Genomic DNA, 17,309 nt, shown 5'->3' on the forward strand with positions numbered 1-17,309 from the left:
GTCTGTTTGTGCCGCGACTTAATTGACTTCAATGCAGTCAATAGAAGTCAATGGGATGATGGCCGTCCAATGCACACATTGTATTAAAATAACGGACTTTGTGCGGATGTGATTTTTTATTGTTCACACACAGTTTTTCTTTTTTTCATCCATCCTTTCACCGTTTTTACTACTATGCTGTGATAAAGATACTGTTCATCTCATATATACATATTCACAAAGTTATAATTGCTAAAAAAGATGTTTCTGGAAACACTTATCCAGTCTTGAGTTTTTATTGTTTTTATTGTTTTTTTCAGGTACAAGAATAAGTTAGAAAATAGTATAACAAAAGTAGAAAGCAGCAAGTAAAATATCCCGTTTTTAAAAAATTGCCGTTTTTAATGCAGTCAAGAACCAAGATAGTAAATTTATACATATTGCTTTTTCCACACAGAACTGTTAGATCGGCTGGAAACATGTGAGGAGTCATTACAGCAAATGTTACAATCCATGGTTGAGCGTGATCCAACATTTAATCCCAACTCCTTTTCGGTGTTGTAGTTAGCCCAGTTCTCTTCATTGGAGATTTTGTAAGCGGGACATTTATCTTTGTCCATAGGAAAATATAGACAGGATTTGTTCAGTACTGGTGCACTAGGCGAGCTGTAGGACTTTAAGTGGAATATCTCTGTTGTATCAGCTGTATATTTGACTGATGCGCAGCGTTTTACTTTCCGGCAGATGTTCTGGATAATAAGGATGGTCAGCTCTAGTAAGTTCAGGAACAATGAGATAAGCGACACAACAAGCATGAAAAGAATGAATATGGTTTTCTCCATGGGCCGAGATACAAAGCAGTCTACCTTGTGAGGGCAGGGAGGTCTCTCACACACGTACTTTGGAGTCATCACAAAACCATAGAGATACCACTGACCAAGTAGAAATCCAGCCTCAAGGACACTCTTAAAAACAATACTTATTATATATGTGCACATCAATGCCCCCCTAATCTTGACTTTTCCATCCTCCTGAATTAAGAATTTCCTGGGTTTCTTTACCTCATCGACTTTATCATAGTCGTTTTCTTTATTCCTTAACTTTGCTTCTTTTCTTGATATGTAAAGTACATGGCCCAAATAAAATAGGGTCGGAGAGCTGACAAATAGGAACTGAAGCACCCAGTAGCGAATGTGGGAAATAGGAAATGCTTTATCATAGCAAACATTTGGACATCCAGGTTGTTTAGTGTTACAGATGAAGTCCGATTGCTCATCCCCCCAAACCGATTCTCCTGCCAAGCTCAGGATCAGAAGACGGAACACAAACAAGACCACGAGCCAGACTTTTCCAATTGCTGTAGAATGCTCCTGCACTTGGTCCAGCAACTTTTCAAGAAAACTCCAGTCTCCCATTCTACTTGGCTATAGAATCTAAAATTGGGAAGACAAAAAGTGAAATAATAGCATTAATATATTTCTGGGTATACTTCCTTATCATCAATAAATCATCATATAAAGGGAATGCTGGATACAAGTATATATAACTTTGTAATGTGAGTTAAATAAGCTAAAACACAAAACGCCAAAGTTGTCCTTTAAACTCATAATCAGATAATTTTTAGTTTACTAAAATCCAGAGTTAAAATACTTAATAATATAATAAGAAACATTGAAGTTCCCTTCTCTGGAATGGAGAAACATTGGTTCTTTCATTGAATGTCTTCCCATTATACCTATTCTAGCGTCAATGATCATGTCTGACCTTGTTTTTCAGAAGTAGCATTATATTAGTCTGTGTCTAAGGCTGCATTTACACGGAACATGGACGTGGAATGCCTGTAACGGACTCCACCCCAACCAGGCAGCATCTGTAATAAGATGCTGAGAGTGGGGGAACTGTACAGTCATTACAGCACAGAGCATATCTCTACAGTTCCTCCGCTCTCCCCATCTAATTACAGATGCTGCCGGGGCGGGGGAGTATCCGTTACAGGCATTCCACGTCTGTGTTCCTTGAGGTACACGTAACGTGGGAATGCAGTCTAAGGCTGGCTATATGCATTAAAGGGGTTGTGTCATGAAACAAATAAGTTAAAATGAGATCTATACAAAAAACAAACAAACAAACATATATATACAGTGGCGTAGCTATAGGGGTCGCCATGGCGACCCGCACGGCCCCCCCCTTGCCAATTGTGACAGTGTCACTTTAAGCATCCCGAGAAGCTGCGCGGCCGCACAGATCGCTTTGATGTTACGCCCGCACAGTGAGCAGGCGGAACATTAAAGCGATCAGAATACAGGAGAAGGACCTGTCAGCGTCCTCCTCCTGTATTCTCTCCCATAGGCTGCCGGCACTTCATACCTATGGGAGGCCGGGCCGTGACCTCTCCGGCAGGCGTGAGGATGTGACGTCATCACGTCTGCCGGAACTCCCGTCCCTGCAGCTCGCAAGATGGAGCCCGAAGAGAAGGAAGAGCTGCTGCCTGCAGCCACACCGCGCGGATTAGGTGAGTAGGATGTTTGTTTTTTTAGGGGCACCTCTGGGGGCATTATTAGTATATGGGGGCACCTCTGGGGGCATTATTAGTATATGGGGGCACCTCTGAGGCCATTATTAGTTCTTGGGGGCACCTTTGGGGGCATTATTATTGTATGGGGGCACCTCTGGGGGCATTATTAGTTCTTGGGGGCACCTCTGGGGGCATTATTATTGTATGGGGGCACCTCTGGGGGCATTATTAGTTCTTGGGGGCACCTCTGGGGGCATTATTAGCTCATGTGGGCACCTCTGGGGGCATCATTATTGTATGGGGGCACCTCTGGGGGCATTATTAGTATATGGGGGCACCTCTGGGGGCATTATTATTGTATGGGGGCACCTCTGGGGGCATTATTAGTTCTTGGGGGCAACTCTGTGGGCATTATTAGCTCATGTGGGCACCTCTGGGGGCATCATTATTGTATGGGGGCACCTCTGGGGGCATTATTAGTATATGGGGGCACCTCTGGGGGCATTATTATTGTATGGGGGCACCTCTGGGGGCATTATTAGTTCATGGGGGCAACTCTGTGGGCATTATTAGCTCATGGGGGCACCTCTGGGGGCATTATTAGTTGACGGGGGGCAACTCTGGGGGTATTATTAGCTCATGGGGGCACCTCTGGGGGCATTATTAGTATATGGGGGCACCTTTGGGGGCATTATTAGTTCATGGGGGCACCTCTGGGGGCACTATTAGCTCATGGGGGCATCTCTGGGGGCATTATTAGTTCATGGGGGCACCTCTGGGGGCACTATTAGCTCATGGAGGCACCTCTGGGGGCGTTATTAGTTCATAGGGGGCAACTCTGGGGGCATTATTAGTTCATGGGGGCACCTCTGGAGGCATTATTAGTTCATGGAGGCACCTCTGGGGGCATTATTAGTTCATGGGGGCACCTCTGGGGGCATTTTTAGCTCATGGGGGCCACCTCTGGGGGCATTATTAGCTCATGGGGGCACCTCTGGGGGCATTATTAGTTGATGGGGGCACCTCTGGGGGCATTATTAGTTCATGGGGCACCTCTGGGGGCATTATTAGTCCATGGGGGCACCTCTGGGGGCATTTTTAGCTCATGAGGGCACCTCTGGGGGCATTATTAGCTCATGAGGGCACCTCTGGGGCCATTATTTGTTCATGGGGGCACCTCTGGGGGCATAATTAGCTCATGAGGGCACCTCTGGGGGCATTATTATTGTATGGGGGCACCTCTGGGGGCATTATTAGCTTATGGGGGCACAGCAGGGAATCCTACATACAGGGGGCATCCCACATTCCTACTCACTTTACTGCACATTACACAAAACAGTGCACTTACTATGGGAGCCTACAGGAGGGAGGAAGGAAAGGAAGTTGCTAGAAATGTGCGGAGCCTAAATTGTTTGTCTCACAGGTTCTAAGGGGATGAAACGTATCTGGAAGGAATCATCCTGGAGGTCTGGGCCGGATGAAGAGAAAAAGGGAAAGTGACGCCTCAGATCAAAGAAGACATCACCGGTGAGTCACTGTATGACGGTTTTCTTATTTTGTAGAACATCATTTAGTAGGGGTGCCCCGAGGTGGAAAAGGTTGGGAAGCACTGCGCTAATCTGTCCCGCTGCGCCCGCTTGCACATGCTGTCATCTGATTGGGCCTCTTACCTAATCAGATGACAGCAAGTACCAGCGCCCCCTCCTCCAGACATCTGCCTTGGCGGCCCAAGCTATGTCCTATGGCCGTATCTTTACCGCGTTGAGCTCCAGCTTGTGCTGCATCTACATTATCTGTACTCAGAGATATCACTGTGTTATCTGTGGTGTTACATAGGACTGCAGGGGACATCTACTACATGATCTGTACTCAGAGATATCACTGTGTTATCTGTGGTGTTACATAGGACTGCAGGTGACATCTACTACATTATCTGTACTCAGAGATATCACTGCGTTATCTGTGGTGTTACATAGGACTGCAGATGACTACTACATTATCTGTACTCAGAGGGATATCACTGTTATCTGTGGTGTTACATAGGACTGCAGGTGATATCAGGTGACTTCTCCAGGTTGCAGAAGTTCAAACTTCATCATGCCCTGCTGACAGTTTATAATGGGAGTTGTAGTTTTGCAGCATGTGGCTCTTCAGGTTGCAGCACTACAACCCCCATCGTTTCCAACTGGCAGTTCATGATGAGAGTTGTAGTTTTTCAGCTGTAGAGTCAAAGATTGGAATACAATGATTAGACAATGACACAGTACAGTCCATTAATTATAGGGGGCAGTCCGATCAGTAGACTGCAACTGAACTGAGCATGACGGACCCAACCTGGTGAATGGGCTGTGACTGAGAGCGACAGGTTATCAAAGACAAATGTGGTATTAGTAAATCTATATCTCTTAAATGATACACTTTAAGAAATTCTTGTACATTTGAAATATGTTTCATTTAACATAATGAATTAGTTAAGGCTTAGTTTTATTCCTAACACAACCTGTTTAGTTGATGTTCTGCAAACCGGCTGACCATGTCATTTGTATGGGGACTTGCTCCTTTACAAATGTTATGGAGGGGAGGGGGCTTAGTAAGATCAGGGGGTTTAATTTCAACATGCCTCATCATTTTGATCTCAGGAGAGATTAGCTGCCACCAGAACTGTTTGGCAGCAGTTATCTTACCCTTGCCAATTTGAACAGCATGTGTGCTTAGCTGAATGTGCATGTGTATAGGGAGAGGGAAGTTGGGAGAGAAAGCCAGGGCCGGCATCAGCACAGGGCTTACTCGGGCAAGTGCTGGGGCCCACAGCGCCTCAGTAGCAGATTATACAGGTCCGTTTTGGGCGGTAGCCATGAGCTGCAAAAAATTGCTGCTTTATTACCACAATTTTGCCAAATTTAGGGAATCATGACATGAACACCACGCTAGTGTTGCCATAGTTATAGTGGGACGGGGGGGGCCCAGGCTTGGTGAACAGCGCCTCTAAGGGCCCAGTGTTCTAGTGTTCTAATGTTCATTCCCTTCACTGTAGTGCAGGGTGAGCGGGCTGAAAAAACAGAGAAAGAGAATCCTGCAGAGAGAGAGAGAGGGGCATAAAGGACCTGATCACATGACCCGCAGGTCCTCAATACTACAGTGTGGAGATCGGCTGGGCAGAGAGGAAGAGGGAGAAGACTGAGCTGTAAGTGCTGTGTGTTAGTGTGTGTGTCAGGAATATGTGTATGTGTGTGTCAGTCAGTAATGTATGTGTCGTTTAGTGATGTGTGTGTGCGTCAGTCAGTCATATGTGTGTGTGTCAGTCAGTAGTGTGTCTGTGTGTGTCAGTCAGTAATGTGTGTGTCAGTCAGTATTGTGTGTGTCAGTAAGTGTGTGTTTGTATATGTTAGTGGTGGCTCAAGTGATTGTGTATAGTGGAAATATGGATGAGGGGCCCACTGAGGCTTTGTTGGCCAAGGACCTGCAAAAACCTAAAGCCAGCCCTGGAGAAAGTATATTTCATTAACAGGTACCTACTGTGTATGGCTAGGTTAACGTGTATGGCTAGGTTAACATACAGCATTGCTTCCCTACCTGCTCCAGTTCTGAAACCACTAAAAATCCATGTGTTTCATGTGTCTAAAATCCTTACCCTGTTTTCTCATTTCTTCTCAATTCAGTAGTTACTCAATACTACAATTCCTAGAATGCATTGCTTTTCCTCAGCTCTCCATCACAGCTCTCCCACCCTGCATACTTTCTTCCCACAGCACTTCTGCCAGTTCCAGCACTTCTGCAGTACCGGCCGGATGACCTCTAGTGCGCTGAGTTCTGATGCGCATCCATGCGCGCCCACATCAGAACTCCCCACTGCACACTACGGAGCGTGGGGCTCGATCTGCTCGCTCCATAGTGTGCACTGACAGGGTTTTCTGCGGCCGCTTTTCAACTAATGTCAGTTTTCTACGGCGCCACTAGGGATCACGGCCGGAGTGTATACCATGTGTATACACTCCGGCTGGGATTTCCTCAACCTTCAGCACTACGTAGGTTCTGTACCAATCACAGCCATTGAAAAAATGGCTGTGATTAGTAGTGAAGTTACGTTGTGTGAACATGGCTCAATGCTGGAAGTATAGGCTTGGGAAGATTCTTGACATATGACTTGACGATATAACAATGTATGTGAACAGAGGCCATTTACTTGTATATGGTATAATTTCCCTTCAATAAACTGTGCTGGAAAGAAAATACTTTGGGAAAGGCATAAAAGAGGCACGTTTTGTGGTACTGCTAAGTGTCAGTTCCTCCCTATTATTTATGGAGCTTTTGTTTTTAGCGAGTTAGCTCTGAAACCTGTATAAATACATCATATCCTTCCTGAATGAGAGCTTTGTGATCACAGAAAGGAAAGACAAATCTCGGTTTTTATCGTGTTCTGCTAAACGACAAGTTTTTTTTACATGCTATAAGAGCAAGAGCCATGATCAAAGCCAAAATATACAGTACACTGTATACAATAACAATAAAGTGACATCTACAAAACATATCATACAAGTACTCTAGATTATAACAGTTATATAAGCATATATGCAGAATACATAATATTTTCTCTGTATGCTGCAGCTAAATGTTGTGATACTAACAAGAACTTTTGGGTCCCAAAATTAAATTTGTAACCACATAAAGCAGTCAAAAATAAGTCACAGGTAGGCTATATTTGATCAACTCAATCCTAAGGACTTGAGACATTATGGGTCAGAAACTTCAAGCTCTGGGCCTAGCACAAACCGGGAAGGGGTTGCAAGTTTTTGTGCAAGGACCTCCTTCCCTTTTTGCTGGTTTGTGCCGTGTGTCATATGGGTGGAGAGCTGTGTGGGGAGGCCTGTCCAAAATTTATCAACAATTTTCAGCCTGCTCCACAGCAGCCTCCGATGTGCTGGATATATATCGAGTGCTGTGTGCCTCTTGATAAATCCAGCAATGCGAAACCGGGGACATTTAAAATAATAACTGCGCAAAAAAAAAAAGAAGCATATTAATCATCATGTGTTAGAATAACTTTTTGCTGCTATCCCCAAGTATAGCTGTGGAAAATATATGAACAGCCATTAACAGTAAAAAAAAAATCTGAAGGTCAGTGCGGCACAACATAATAAGATGCTATTCTTACCTTACCACGCTCCCCCCGTGTCCTCCTGTGGGGTCTTCCAGCTCCCCTGCTGAACACCCCCACCATTACCTTCTGAGACAGACTCTCGGCAATGACAGCCTGCTCAACCAATCACTGACCTTGCCGCTGTCCCATCTCAGTCAGCGATTGGCTGAGCAGGCAGTCACTGCCTGCCGAGACGAGTCTATCTCAGAAGTTCAACATTGCTGGAGTACTGTTAAGCCTGATAGAGCCTCACAGGAGCCTTACAGGAGCACTGCATCACGAAGCATTACTTTGACACAGCCCATTTTTTTAAGTGTTTAAAATTATTCTCAGGATTAGTCAGTATCAGATTGGTGGAATGGAGCTGCAGTATTGGTCATGAATACAGTTTGACCAGAAAACTCCTTTAAATGCTATAGTCACATTCTAAAAGCATTTTTAAACAATTCTTTTGTATACTTACCGCTGGTGACAACCTGTTCTCAATCCTGACCATGTTGCTTTCCGCCTCAGGCTCAGTCCTGCCTACTCCTCCGCGGATCACCCAGGGTCTGCTTGTATCACCTAGCATTCTTGCTTCTTTTAGCCACCGCTGCAATAACACCCCTGTGCACTAGGGTGTGTGTGTAGCTATTTGTCGAGGATTTAAAGAGCCAGTATGTCTCCACCTATTTTTTCCTCCACTAATGCTGTTCCACCTGTATATTTTTAAGGTCGCTCCGCCTGTTCCTCCTTAGCTTTGTTGGATTACATACTGAAATGTTCTGGCGCTGCTGTTGTCTCCCAGTTCTAAACTTCCACACACAGAGGAGGACATTAGGGCCAGGAGAGCTGTCAGACGCCAGCCTAACCTGTAATCCTCGCTGTGATTGGTCCTACTATAAAGACGGAACAATAGCAGTGATCCCCGAGCAAGGCGAGTGATCATGGGGCCCTGGTTGGATGTTGCGTATTGCACATGTGGGCCTGCACTAACATGCAGCAACCCCTCATGTACATATGTACATGTACATGAAAAAACATTAAGGGTTTAAACAGAAGCTGTCTGGAAATAGTAAGTTGGCTAGAAGGACTCAAAAAGGGCAGCACATGATGCCACATTATAAAGAGATTCAAGTACTGATGCCAAAGAAGAAAATGAACATTTAAAGAACTGTTGGTCTCACAGAATTTTTATTAGATCCATGTCATTTTTGATAGATACTACATTCTTCTTTTTTTTTTAAATGATAAATTTTTATTCATTTTTCAATTTGTAAAATATTATTGATAATCAAGAATAGAGTTTATACTTTCAGTAGCCACGTCACCAGTGATAATTTCTTTATAAAATCATTCCTCAACTGTTCTACTTACAGTACGTCATCTATTTGCTGGAATGTGGATGTAGCGTTCAATATGTAAGCTGTACAACAAACACTTTGAGCAGCAAATATTGTTGGAATGTCAACAACGGTTACACTAAAATAGTGTCTCTAGACATGTGATTTGGGTACATTTTGAATTTGATGTGTTCTCTGCATCCCCAAATGTGGCTAGAGGGAAGGGAAACAAACCAAATTACTAAGACATCAATATTTTTCTCCAGAATTTCTGGCCTTTTCTTCACTCTAGCAAGATAACTAATAACTGTTAGATTAAAGGGGTATTCCACTAAAGAGCAAAAAAACACGAAATGCTCCTAAACCTGGCTAGTTATACTCAACAAGTCCCCTTGAGTAATTTAAGACTTATCCCATCTTTCTAGCTGTCACCGTTACTGAGCTACATGTCTTTCTAAAAGCCAGTCTATATCCAAGATAGGAAACTACATTTCCCAGCATGCATTGCATCTCAGAGCCATCTGCCAGGTATCTGCCCATCACTGGCTCAATCTGCCTCTGTTTTATAGTGTAAACAAAATATCTATCAATCTAAGAGATGAAACTGTTTTAATTACCCTATACTGCTCTGGAGGCTGTCACTGTTCTGTTGTTTCCCCGCCCTTGGCAAGGTGCTCACTGATAGGTGTGATGTAACTGGTGGGCGGAGTTAGCGATGAGATGTTAGAGTGTGCCTGGCAACAGAGGAGAGTTCATATGACTTTGGTCCAGAAGGGAGGTGGAGGATAGGGGAGCCAAGACCATATGGACCAGGAAGTGAGGATTTTTAGCAGCTTCAGAGTGTGTCAGGATGTGCTGCAGACAAATGGTCCAATTCATTTAATAGAAACCTATTACAAACAAGCTTAGATTATGGGTGGGGATTGAACAGGATTACATTTTATTAAGTGGAGTACCCCTTTAATGATGGTCTGCACTAACAGACTTAGGGTCCATTTACACCAAAAGATTATCTGACAGATTATCTGCCAAAGATTTGAAGCCAAAGCCAGGAATGGATTTGAAAAGAGGAAAAATCTCAGGCTTCAACCTAAAAATCAGGCTATGACCTGATCTCTGTTTATAGTCTATTTCTGGCTTTGGCTTTAAATCTGTCAGATAATCACTTAAGCCTATCTCGCACATAGGAAAAATCATAGAACGACTGTTTACACGGAACGGTCGGCGAATTTTTTGCGAACGACGAACGATGATTTAAGAACCTGTTAAAAGATCAAAATGAACGATTTCTCGCTCGTCGTTCGATCGTTCGCTGCGTTTACACGTACGATTATCGTTCGAATTCGCACGATAATCGTTCCGTGTAAACCCAGCCTTACATACCCAGATCTAGCAGTCTGACTGAGACAAGCATGACTTTAATAAAGAAGTACAGTAAAATATCGCACCTGTTTAAAGGGAATCCGTCAGCTCCCGGGCACCTAAGGTGTTGACAGTGTGCTGTAGCTGGCAGTCCCCCAGTGAGCATGGTGCCTTTTTGGTAATTTTCCGTGCAGCGGATTATGTACAATCTTATGTCTCCTACTGTCACAGAGCAGTTGTTCGTGCCACACTTGTCATGCATCCTCCTCCCTCTTCATGAATAATCAATGCTGCCCGGCCGTCTGCTCGCTCAGCTGTTAGATTGCAGATCAGTCCTGTGTAGGCAGGTTATATCTGAAAGAATCTTTCCTCTGTAATGTGTTGGAGCTGTGGTCTAGGGGTAACTCACTTGTCTAGAGACCGGCCAGCAGTTCATTCTCTGGTTTGAATCCCCTGATGAAAATTAAATACATGCTTTTTTTTTTCTCATTATTGTATCATTTTTAAGGCTATGTTCACACACAGTATTTTTGGTCAGTATTTTGGTCAGTATTTTGCAACCAAAACCAGGAGTGGATTGAGAACACAGAAAGGCTATGTTCTCACACTGTTAAAATTGAGCAGATGGCCTTCATTTAATGGCAAATATCGGACGTTGTTTTTAATAAAAAGTAATTATTTGCCATTAAATGACAGCAATCCACTCAATTTCAACAGTGTGTGAACATAGCATTTCAGTGTTTTCAATCCACTTCTGGTTTTGGTTGCAAAATACTAAGCAAAATACTGAGCAAAAATACTGTGTGTGTGAACATAGCCTTAAAAATGATACAATAATGAGGAAAAAAAAAGACATCTATTTAATTTCCATCAGGGGATTCAAACCAGAGAATGAACTGCTGTCAGGTCTCTAGACAAGTGAGTTACCCAGGTATGTGTTGGTATATCCAGGGGTTTTCACATGCCACCCCTGGCCACTGTGACAAGCAGTGGCGGATTAAATGTACCCTGGGCCCCGGGCTGTCCACCCAACCTGGCAACCCCCCCCAGCCACCCCAGCAGGCTGTGTGGGGTATATAAGAATACAGAGGTCTGAGGGGGATCAGTATATAGAAGTGACCCCAGAACATCACTAATAGTGATAGGGGGGATGTTTTTTATTCTATCCCCTATTAGTGATGTTCTGGGGTCACTTTCCTGCACTGAGCCCCCACAGATCTATGTATTCTTATATGCTACAAAGCATCCAGTGTATAATGCACCTAGGACCCAACTACAACAGCTGCAGGCACTACATCTCCCAGCATGTACTGACAGTCTGCAGCCCTCATAATATGCTGGGAGTTGTAGTGCCTGCAGTTGTAGTTGGGTTCTAGTTTAAAAGTTTTCGCTAGTGTACTGTAGTGACCCCGGGGCTGTGTCAGTACACTACCGCAAACAAAACACTGACCCATTTAGACCCCAATGGTACACAGGCTCTGCACATTATAGGGCTGGGTTCACACTATGTATATTTCAGGCAGTATTTGGTCCTCATGTCAGGTCCTCATAGCAACCAAAACCAGGAGTGGATGGAAAACACAGAAAGGATCTGTTGACACAATGTTGTAATTGAGTGGATGGCCGTCATATAACAGTAAATAACGGCCATTATTTCAATATAACAGCCGTTGTTTTAAAATAACAGCAAATATATGCCATTAAATGACGGCCATCCACTCAGTTACAACATTGTGTGAACAGAGCCTTTCTGTGTTTTCCATCCACTCCTGGTTTTGGTTGCTATGAGGACCACAATACTGACTGAAATATACTGTGTGTGAACCCAGCCTATAAGTGATTACAGTGCAGTTACTAATGACTCACAGGTGACGTCTTCTCCGATTGCCGTCGCTCACTTTTTCCTTTCTTCTCTATTTGGCGCAGCATCATGAAGACTTCTCCGACCCCAACTCAACTGCAGGCGGGGAGCTGGGGGTGACTGGGGAAGGGAGACAGCTGGGGCGACAGGGGGAGAAGCTGGGGCAACAGGGGCCGGGGAGGGGGGGGGGGGGGGAAGCTGGGAAGGCAGGGAAGCAGCAGGGGGTGAACATGATGGGGGTAGCAGCAGGGGGAGAAGATGATGGGGGTAGCAGCAGGGGGAGAAGATAATGGGGGTAGCAGCAGGGGGAGAAGATGATGGGGGTGGCAGCAGGAGGAGAAGATGATGAAGGGTAGCAGCAGGGGGAGAAGATGATGAAGGGTAGCAGCAGGGGGAGAAGACGATGGGGGTAGCAGCAGGGGGAGAAGATGATGGGGGTAGCAGCAGGGGGAGAAGATGATGGGGGTAGCAGCAGGGGGAGAAGATGATGGGGGTGGCAGCAGGGGGAGATGATGGGGGTAGCAGCAGGGGGAGAAGATGATGGGGGTAGCAGCAGGGGGAGAAGATGATTGAGGTAGCAGCAGGGGGAGAAGATCATGGGGGTAGCAGGGTCGCTCACTTTTTCCTTTCTTCTCTATTTGGCGCAGCATCATGAAGACTTCTCCGACCCCAACTCAACTGCAGGCGGGGAGCTGGGGGTGACTGGGGAAGGGAGACAGCTGGGGCGACAGGGGGAGAAGCTGGGGCAACAGGGGCCGGGGAGGGGGGGGGGGGGAAGCTGGGAAGGCAGGGAAGCAGCAGGGGGTGAACATGATGGGGGTAGCAGCAGGGGGAGAAGATGATGGGGGTAGCAGCAGGGGGAGAAGATAATGGGGGTAGCAGCAGGGGGAGAAGATGATGGGGGTGGCAGCAGGAGGAGAAGATGATGAAGGGTAGCAGCAGGGGGAGAAGATGATGAAGGGTAGCAGCAGGGGGAGAAGACGATGGGGGTAGCAGCAGGGGGAGAAGATGATGGGGGTAGCAGCAGGGGGAGAAGATGATGGGGGTAGCAGCAGGGGGAGAAGATGATGGGGGTGGCAGCAGGGGGAGATGATGGGGGTAGCAGCAGGGGGAGAAGATGATGGGGGTAGCAGCAGGGGGAGAAGATGATTGAGGTAGCAGCAGGGGGAGAAGATCATGGGGGTAGCAGCAGGGGGAGAAGATGATGGGGGTAGCAGCCGGGGGAGAAGATGATGGGGGTAGCAGCAGGGGGAGAAGATGATGGGGGTAGCAGCAGGGGGAGAAGATGGGGCGGCATGGAGAGCAGCTAAGGGGCAAGGGGTACAGCCGGGTGGCAGGGGGTATAGTCGGGCGGCAGGGAGCCAGGGTGAGCTTCCGGCAGAGAGAGCAGGCCGGAAGCTCACAGTGCAGCCCCGCGGTGCCCGAACTTCTCTGCTTGGCGGCGCGCAGGATGTGACGTCATCACGTCGCCAGGAGAGAAGTACGGGCACCACAAAGACGGCAAGGAAAGAGGGGGCGGTGCCGCGGCGGACTCCGACAACAGCGCGCCACAGCAGAACATCACTCGGGGGCCCATTGGGCCCCGAAAGTGATGTGCTGCTGGCGCTGCTATGTAAGAACTTAATGTGGGCGGCGCGGGCCCCCCCGGAGCCTTGGGCCCCGGGCGGCCGCCCAAACCGCTCACATTATAATCCGCCACTGGTGACAAGTGCCTAAGTGGTACACTACCATCCTGCCCCAGCTAAACACCACCTGTCTCCCATGGGTTACTGTTGCTGTCTGTTTTATTTTACAGGTTGCATATAACAAAAACACAAATCATGAAGAGAAATTCCTAGCATTGTCCAGGAGCTAACTACACAAAATACAGTCCCCAACTACAGAACGAAGCTAAGCTAGCCTGAGCCCAGCTAAACACAATAAAGCTTTAGAGCTACCTGTACACTAGCATTTTCTTTGCCCAACCGATCAGCAGCGTCCTCTCAGGGAGATTTATCTTGTCTCCCTCTCCAGGCTGAGAGATCCAACAAGCCTTGGAGCCTGTGTCTCCCACAGGAAAAAAATCACCTGGAAAATCTTAAAGTAACACTGTCACCCCCTTTTTTCATTCTGACTTCTCTACACAGGTGTAAAGGGTAAATTTAGCAGTTTCCATACCTTATTTTATATCATACGTCATGGTGCTTGTTCAAGTAAAAAGTGATCTTTTATCAACTGCAGATTGAGCCAAGTGGGCGGGACTCACAGCAATAGCGCTACTTAGCCCCGCCCTTTGTGACGTCATCAATACATAGGCCCGCCTCTCGACACCCATTGGTATGGGCCTACCTAGAGGGGGTGGGGGCTAGACCATTAGGCCAGCCTGTTCCAATGGTCATCGAGAGGGTGGGGTCTATGTGGCTATGATGTCACAGAGGGGTGGGGCTAAGTGGTGCTATTGCTGTGAGACCCTGCCCACTTAGCACAATCTGCAGTTGATAAAAGATCACTTTTTACTTGAGCAAGCACCATGACGTATGATATAAAATGAGGTATGAAAACTGCTAAATTTACCCATTACACCTGTGTACAAAAGTCAGTATGTAAAAAGGGGGGGGGGGCAGGACAGTGTCACTTTAAAGTCTCTAATAAAGATCCACCAGGTGGATTCTTATTGAGTGGAGCATATGGTCCAGTAGCTGTCCCTAAGGCCACAATCTTCACTCCAGAGGCACAGAACTGCCTGTCCGAAAGTCAGATTTATGGACATGAGAACCCAGCCATCTTTCGTTACTTACTGTGAACACTGTGTGAGCACTGTTCCTGTACTGAACTTAAGCATACTCATAAAATGAAACCTTTCAGACCAGTCATGCCTCCACATAGGAACCCTGCACTAGGGCCAAAAGACTCTAGTGACAAAGGCACCATCTAAGGGCTGAACGCAGTGTTTATGAGACCTCTGTGCCAGTTGTTGAGACACATATGAGTCTATTCTTTGTGCTTTGCAACGTGCATTGTGAGTACATACTTTACAATATATTACTTCATAAATAAGACATATTTAATATTTTCATTATAGAAAAACCATTGTACGATAAACTTTTGTTCTTACCATGAGTCTAGAAAGCTGGTGGCTAGGTGTCCGACATGTCTATATCAGGCTGTGTGTTTGTCAGTAATCTTTCTGCCTTAACGGAGTAGACATTATCCAGAGATGCCCTGAAACAATGCAAGGGGACAGCCAAGTCTTCAAGCAGCTTAACCTTACAGTAACTGAAAAAGTCTTGTTGCACAAAAATGATCTTGGACGTTTGATACTCTTTACCACAGATTAGACAATGTGTCACAATCCCATGATAATGTTATTATGATGTTATGATACTACTTAAATTCTTATACCATTACTTATGCCGCTTGTTCAAATAATAGGAATAACAAGCAAAAAGGGTGGATAGTGATTCTAGAATATGGAATACTTTCTACCACTACTTCAGTCTATCACATGTAAATCATAACTTTTCTTACATACTGGTCTCGGAAAAATCTAGATTGACACTAATAGAATGTATCGAAATTATTCTGTTTAATAATTTCTCCAATATTCAGATCAGTTATATATATATATATATATATATATATATATATATATATATATATATTAGGATTATTCTTACATATTTAACTTCCTATGTAAACACTAATGTTTAACAATAACATATCATACAATAACAATAACATGCAAGACTATATACATTGATTGTGAGATCTATATATCAATGTTAAGATTATGACTCATAAACAACTCATAAACTCCAAAGGCTTTCATCACCTGAACGGAGTAAACCATTGTTATAGATCTACTTTATTTACACTTTCCATTGACAACTACAATAAAAAGTGCCGACTTCCTGGAGGAACAGTTTGTGCTTTACAAGTAAGTTAGCAGGGCAAGTAAACAGCGAGAGTATTTAGTAGCCAGAGAGTAGGACTTACCTTAAATAAGCTAAAAAAAGACAAGTAGCGAACCGTGAAAGATTCCAATTTAGATCATTCGGAATGGTACACAGATTCAGTGATGGGATGGGATATTTTTTTCAGAGCAGGATGCTGAGAGGAGGAGCAGGGAAAAATAGGGCAGGACGTGATTTAACTCATTGTCTAAAAGTTTTGTGCTGTAGACATCCAAAATGAATGATGCAGATGTACAGTATACATCACAATATATAAAAAGTACTCAAATATATAAGAAACAGAACACCCTAAACTATGAAATAATGAATGTATATATATATATATATATATATATATATATATATATATATATATTTGGGAAATATCTAAAATATATCTATACTTTACTGTACCTTGTATCCATATGTTATTTTTATATGAGATCAATAGAAAGAGGTGATCGGCACTACAGGCCCCAGAACAGGTTACCAACAGTATTTCACTGGATATTACCGTATTCAGTGGTGCTTACTAAGCAAAATGTGTCATAACGGTACCAAAATTCAAGTAAAGAAACAGTAGTGGCACTCACTGATGAAAATGCTGGTGCAGATTTCTTTTTATTAATAATGCATGGACGTACACTGGGCAGACGCCAGGTACCTGCATCTACCTGGCGTCCGCCCAGTGTACGTCCATGCGTTATTAATAAAAAGAAATCTGCACCAGCATCTTCATCGGTGAGTGCCACTACTGTTTCTTTACTTGAATTTATATATGAGACATTCCCACATGCTGCTATACAGGGTGGGTGCATGTAGCTTTGCCAAAGCAAGAGCCCTTATAATAGAGAAACATGCGAAAAAACTTTCTGAGAATTATAAAAGTCCTGAAGAAGTAGTAGTATGTTTACATGTAAGTGGTAGGATAAGCTGAACAGAACTTTACATTGTCTGAATAGGACACATTATTTTGAATGCCCATAATTTCAATATTAAAACCAAAAATATCTCCAAATTACAAGGGAGCTGCCCTAAAAATGTAATTCTTTCTACAAGACAATTCCAACAATAACAAGTACTGTCCCTTAGACTGGGTTCACATTACAGTTTTTCAGAAAAACAGATGTAAGAACAGATACATTTGTTGTGTATCCATTTTAATCATTTTTTTCCATTGACTTCCATTATGAATAAAAAA

The 17,309-nt window shown here is 44.6% G+C and overlaps 1 protein-coding gene across 1 annotated transcript; it reads right to left on the reverse strand.

The window, feature by feature from the left end:
• Positions 1 to 294: 294 nt before the first annotated feature.
• Positions 295 to 16,245, reverse strand: LOC138793040 (gap junction alpha-4 protein-like). Its single transcript, XM_069971299.1, has 3 exons — positions 16,152 to 16,245; positions 15,271 to 15,377; positions 295 to 1,412 (listed from the first exon to the last, which is right to left on the reverse strand). Exon 3 carries the CDS (start codon positions 1,392 to 1,394, stop codon positions 411 to 413), a length of 984 nt encoding a protein of 327 aa, XP_069827400.1. The 5' UTR covers positions 1,395 to 1,412; positions 15,271 to 15,377; positions 16,152 to 16,245; the 3' UTR covers positions 295 to 410.
• Between the last annotated feature and the right edge of the window lie 1,064 nt (positions 16,246 to 17,309).

Source organism: Dendropsophus ebraccatus, chromosome 5, assembly GCF_027789765.1.
Source record: "Dendropsophus ebraccatus isolate aDenEbr1 chromosome 5, aDenEbr1.pat, whole genome shotgun sequence".
NCBI lineage: Eukaryota > Metazoa > Chordata > Amphibia > Anura > Hylidae > Dendropsophus > Dendropsophus ebraccatus.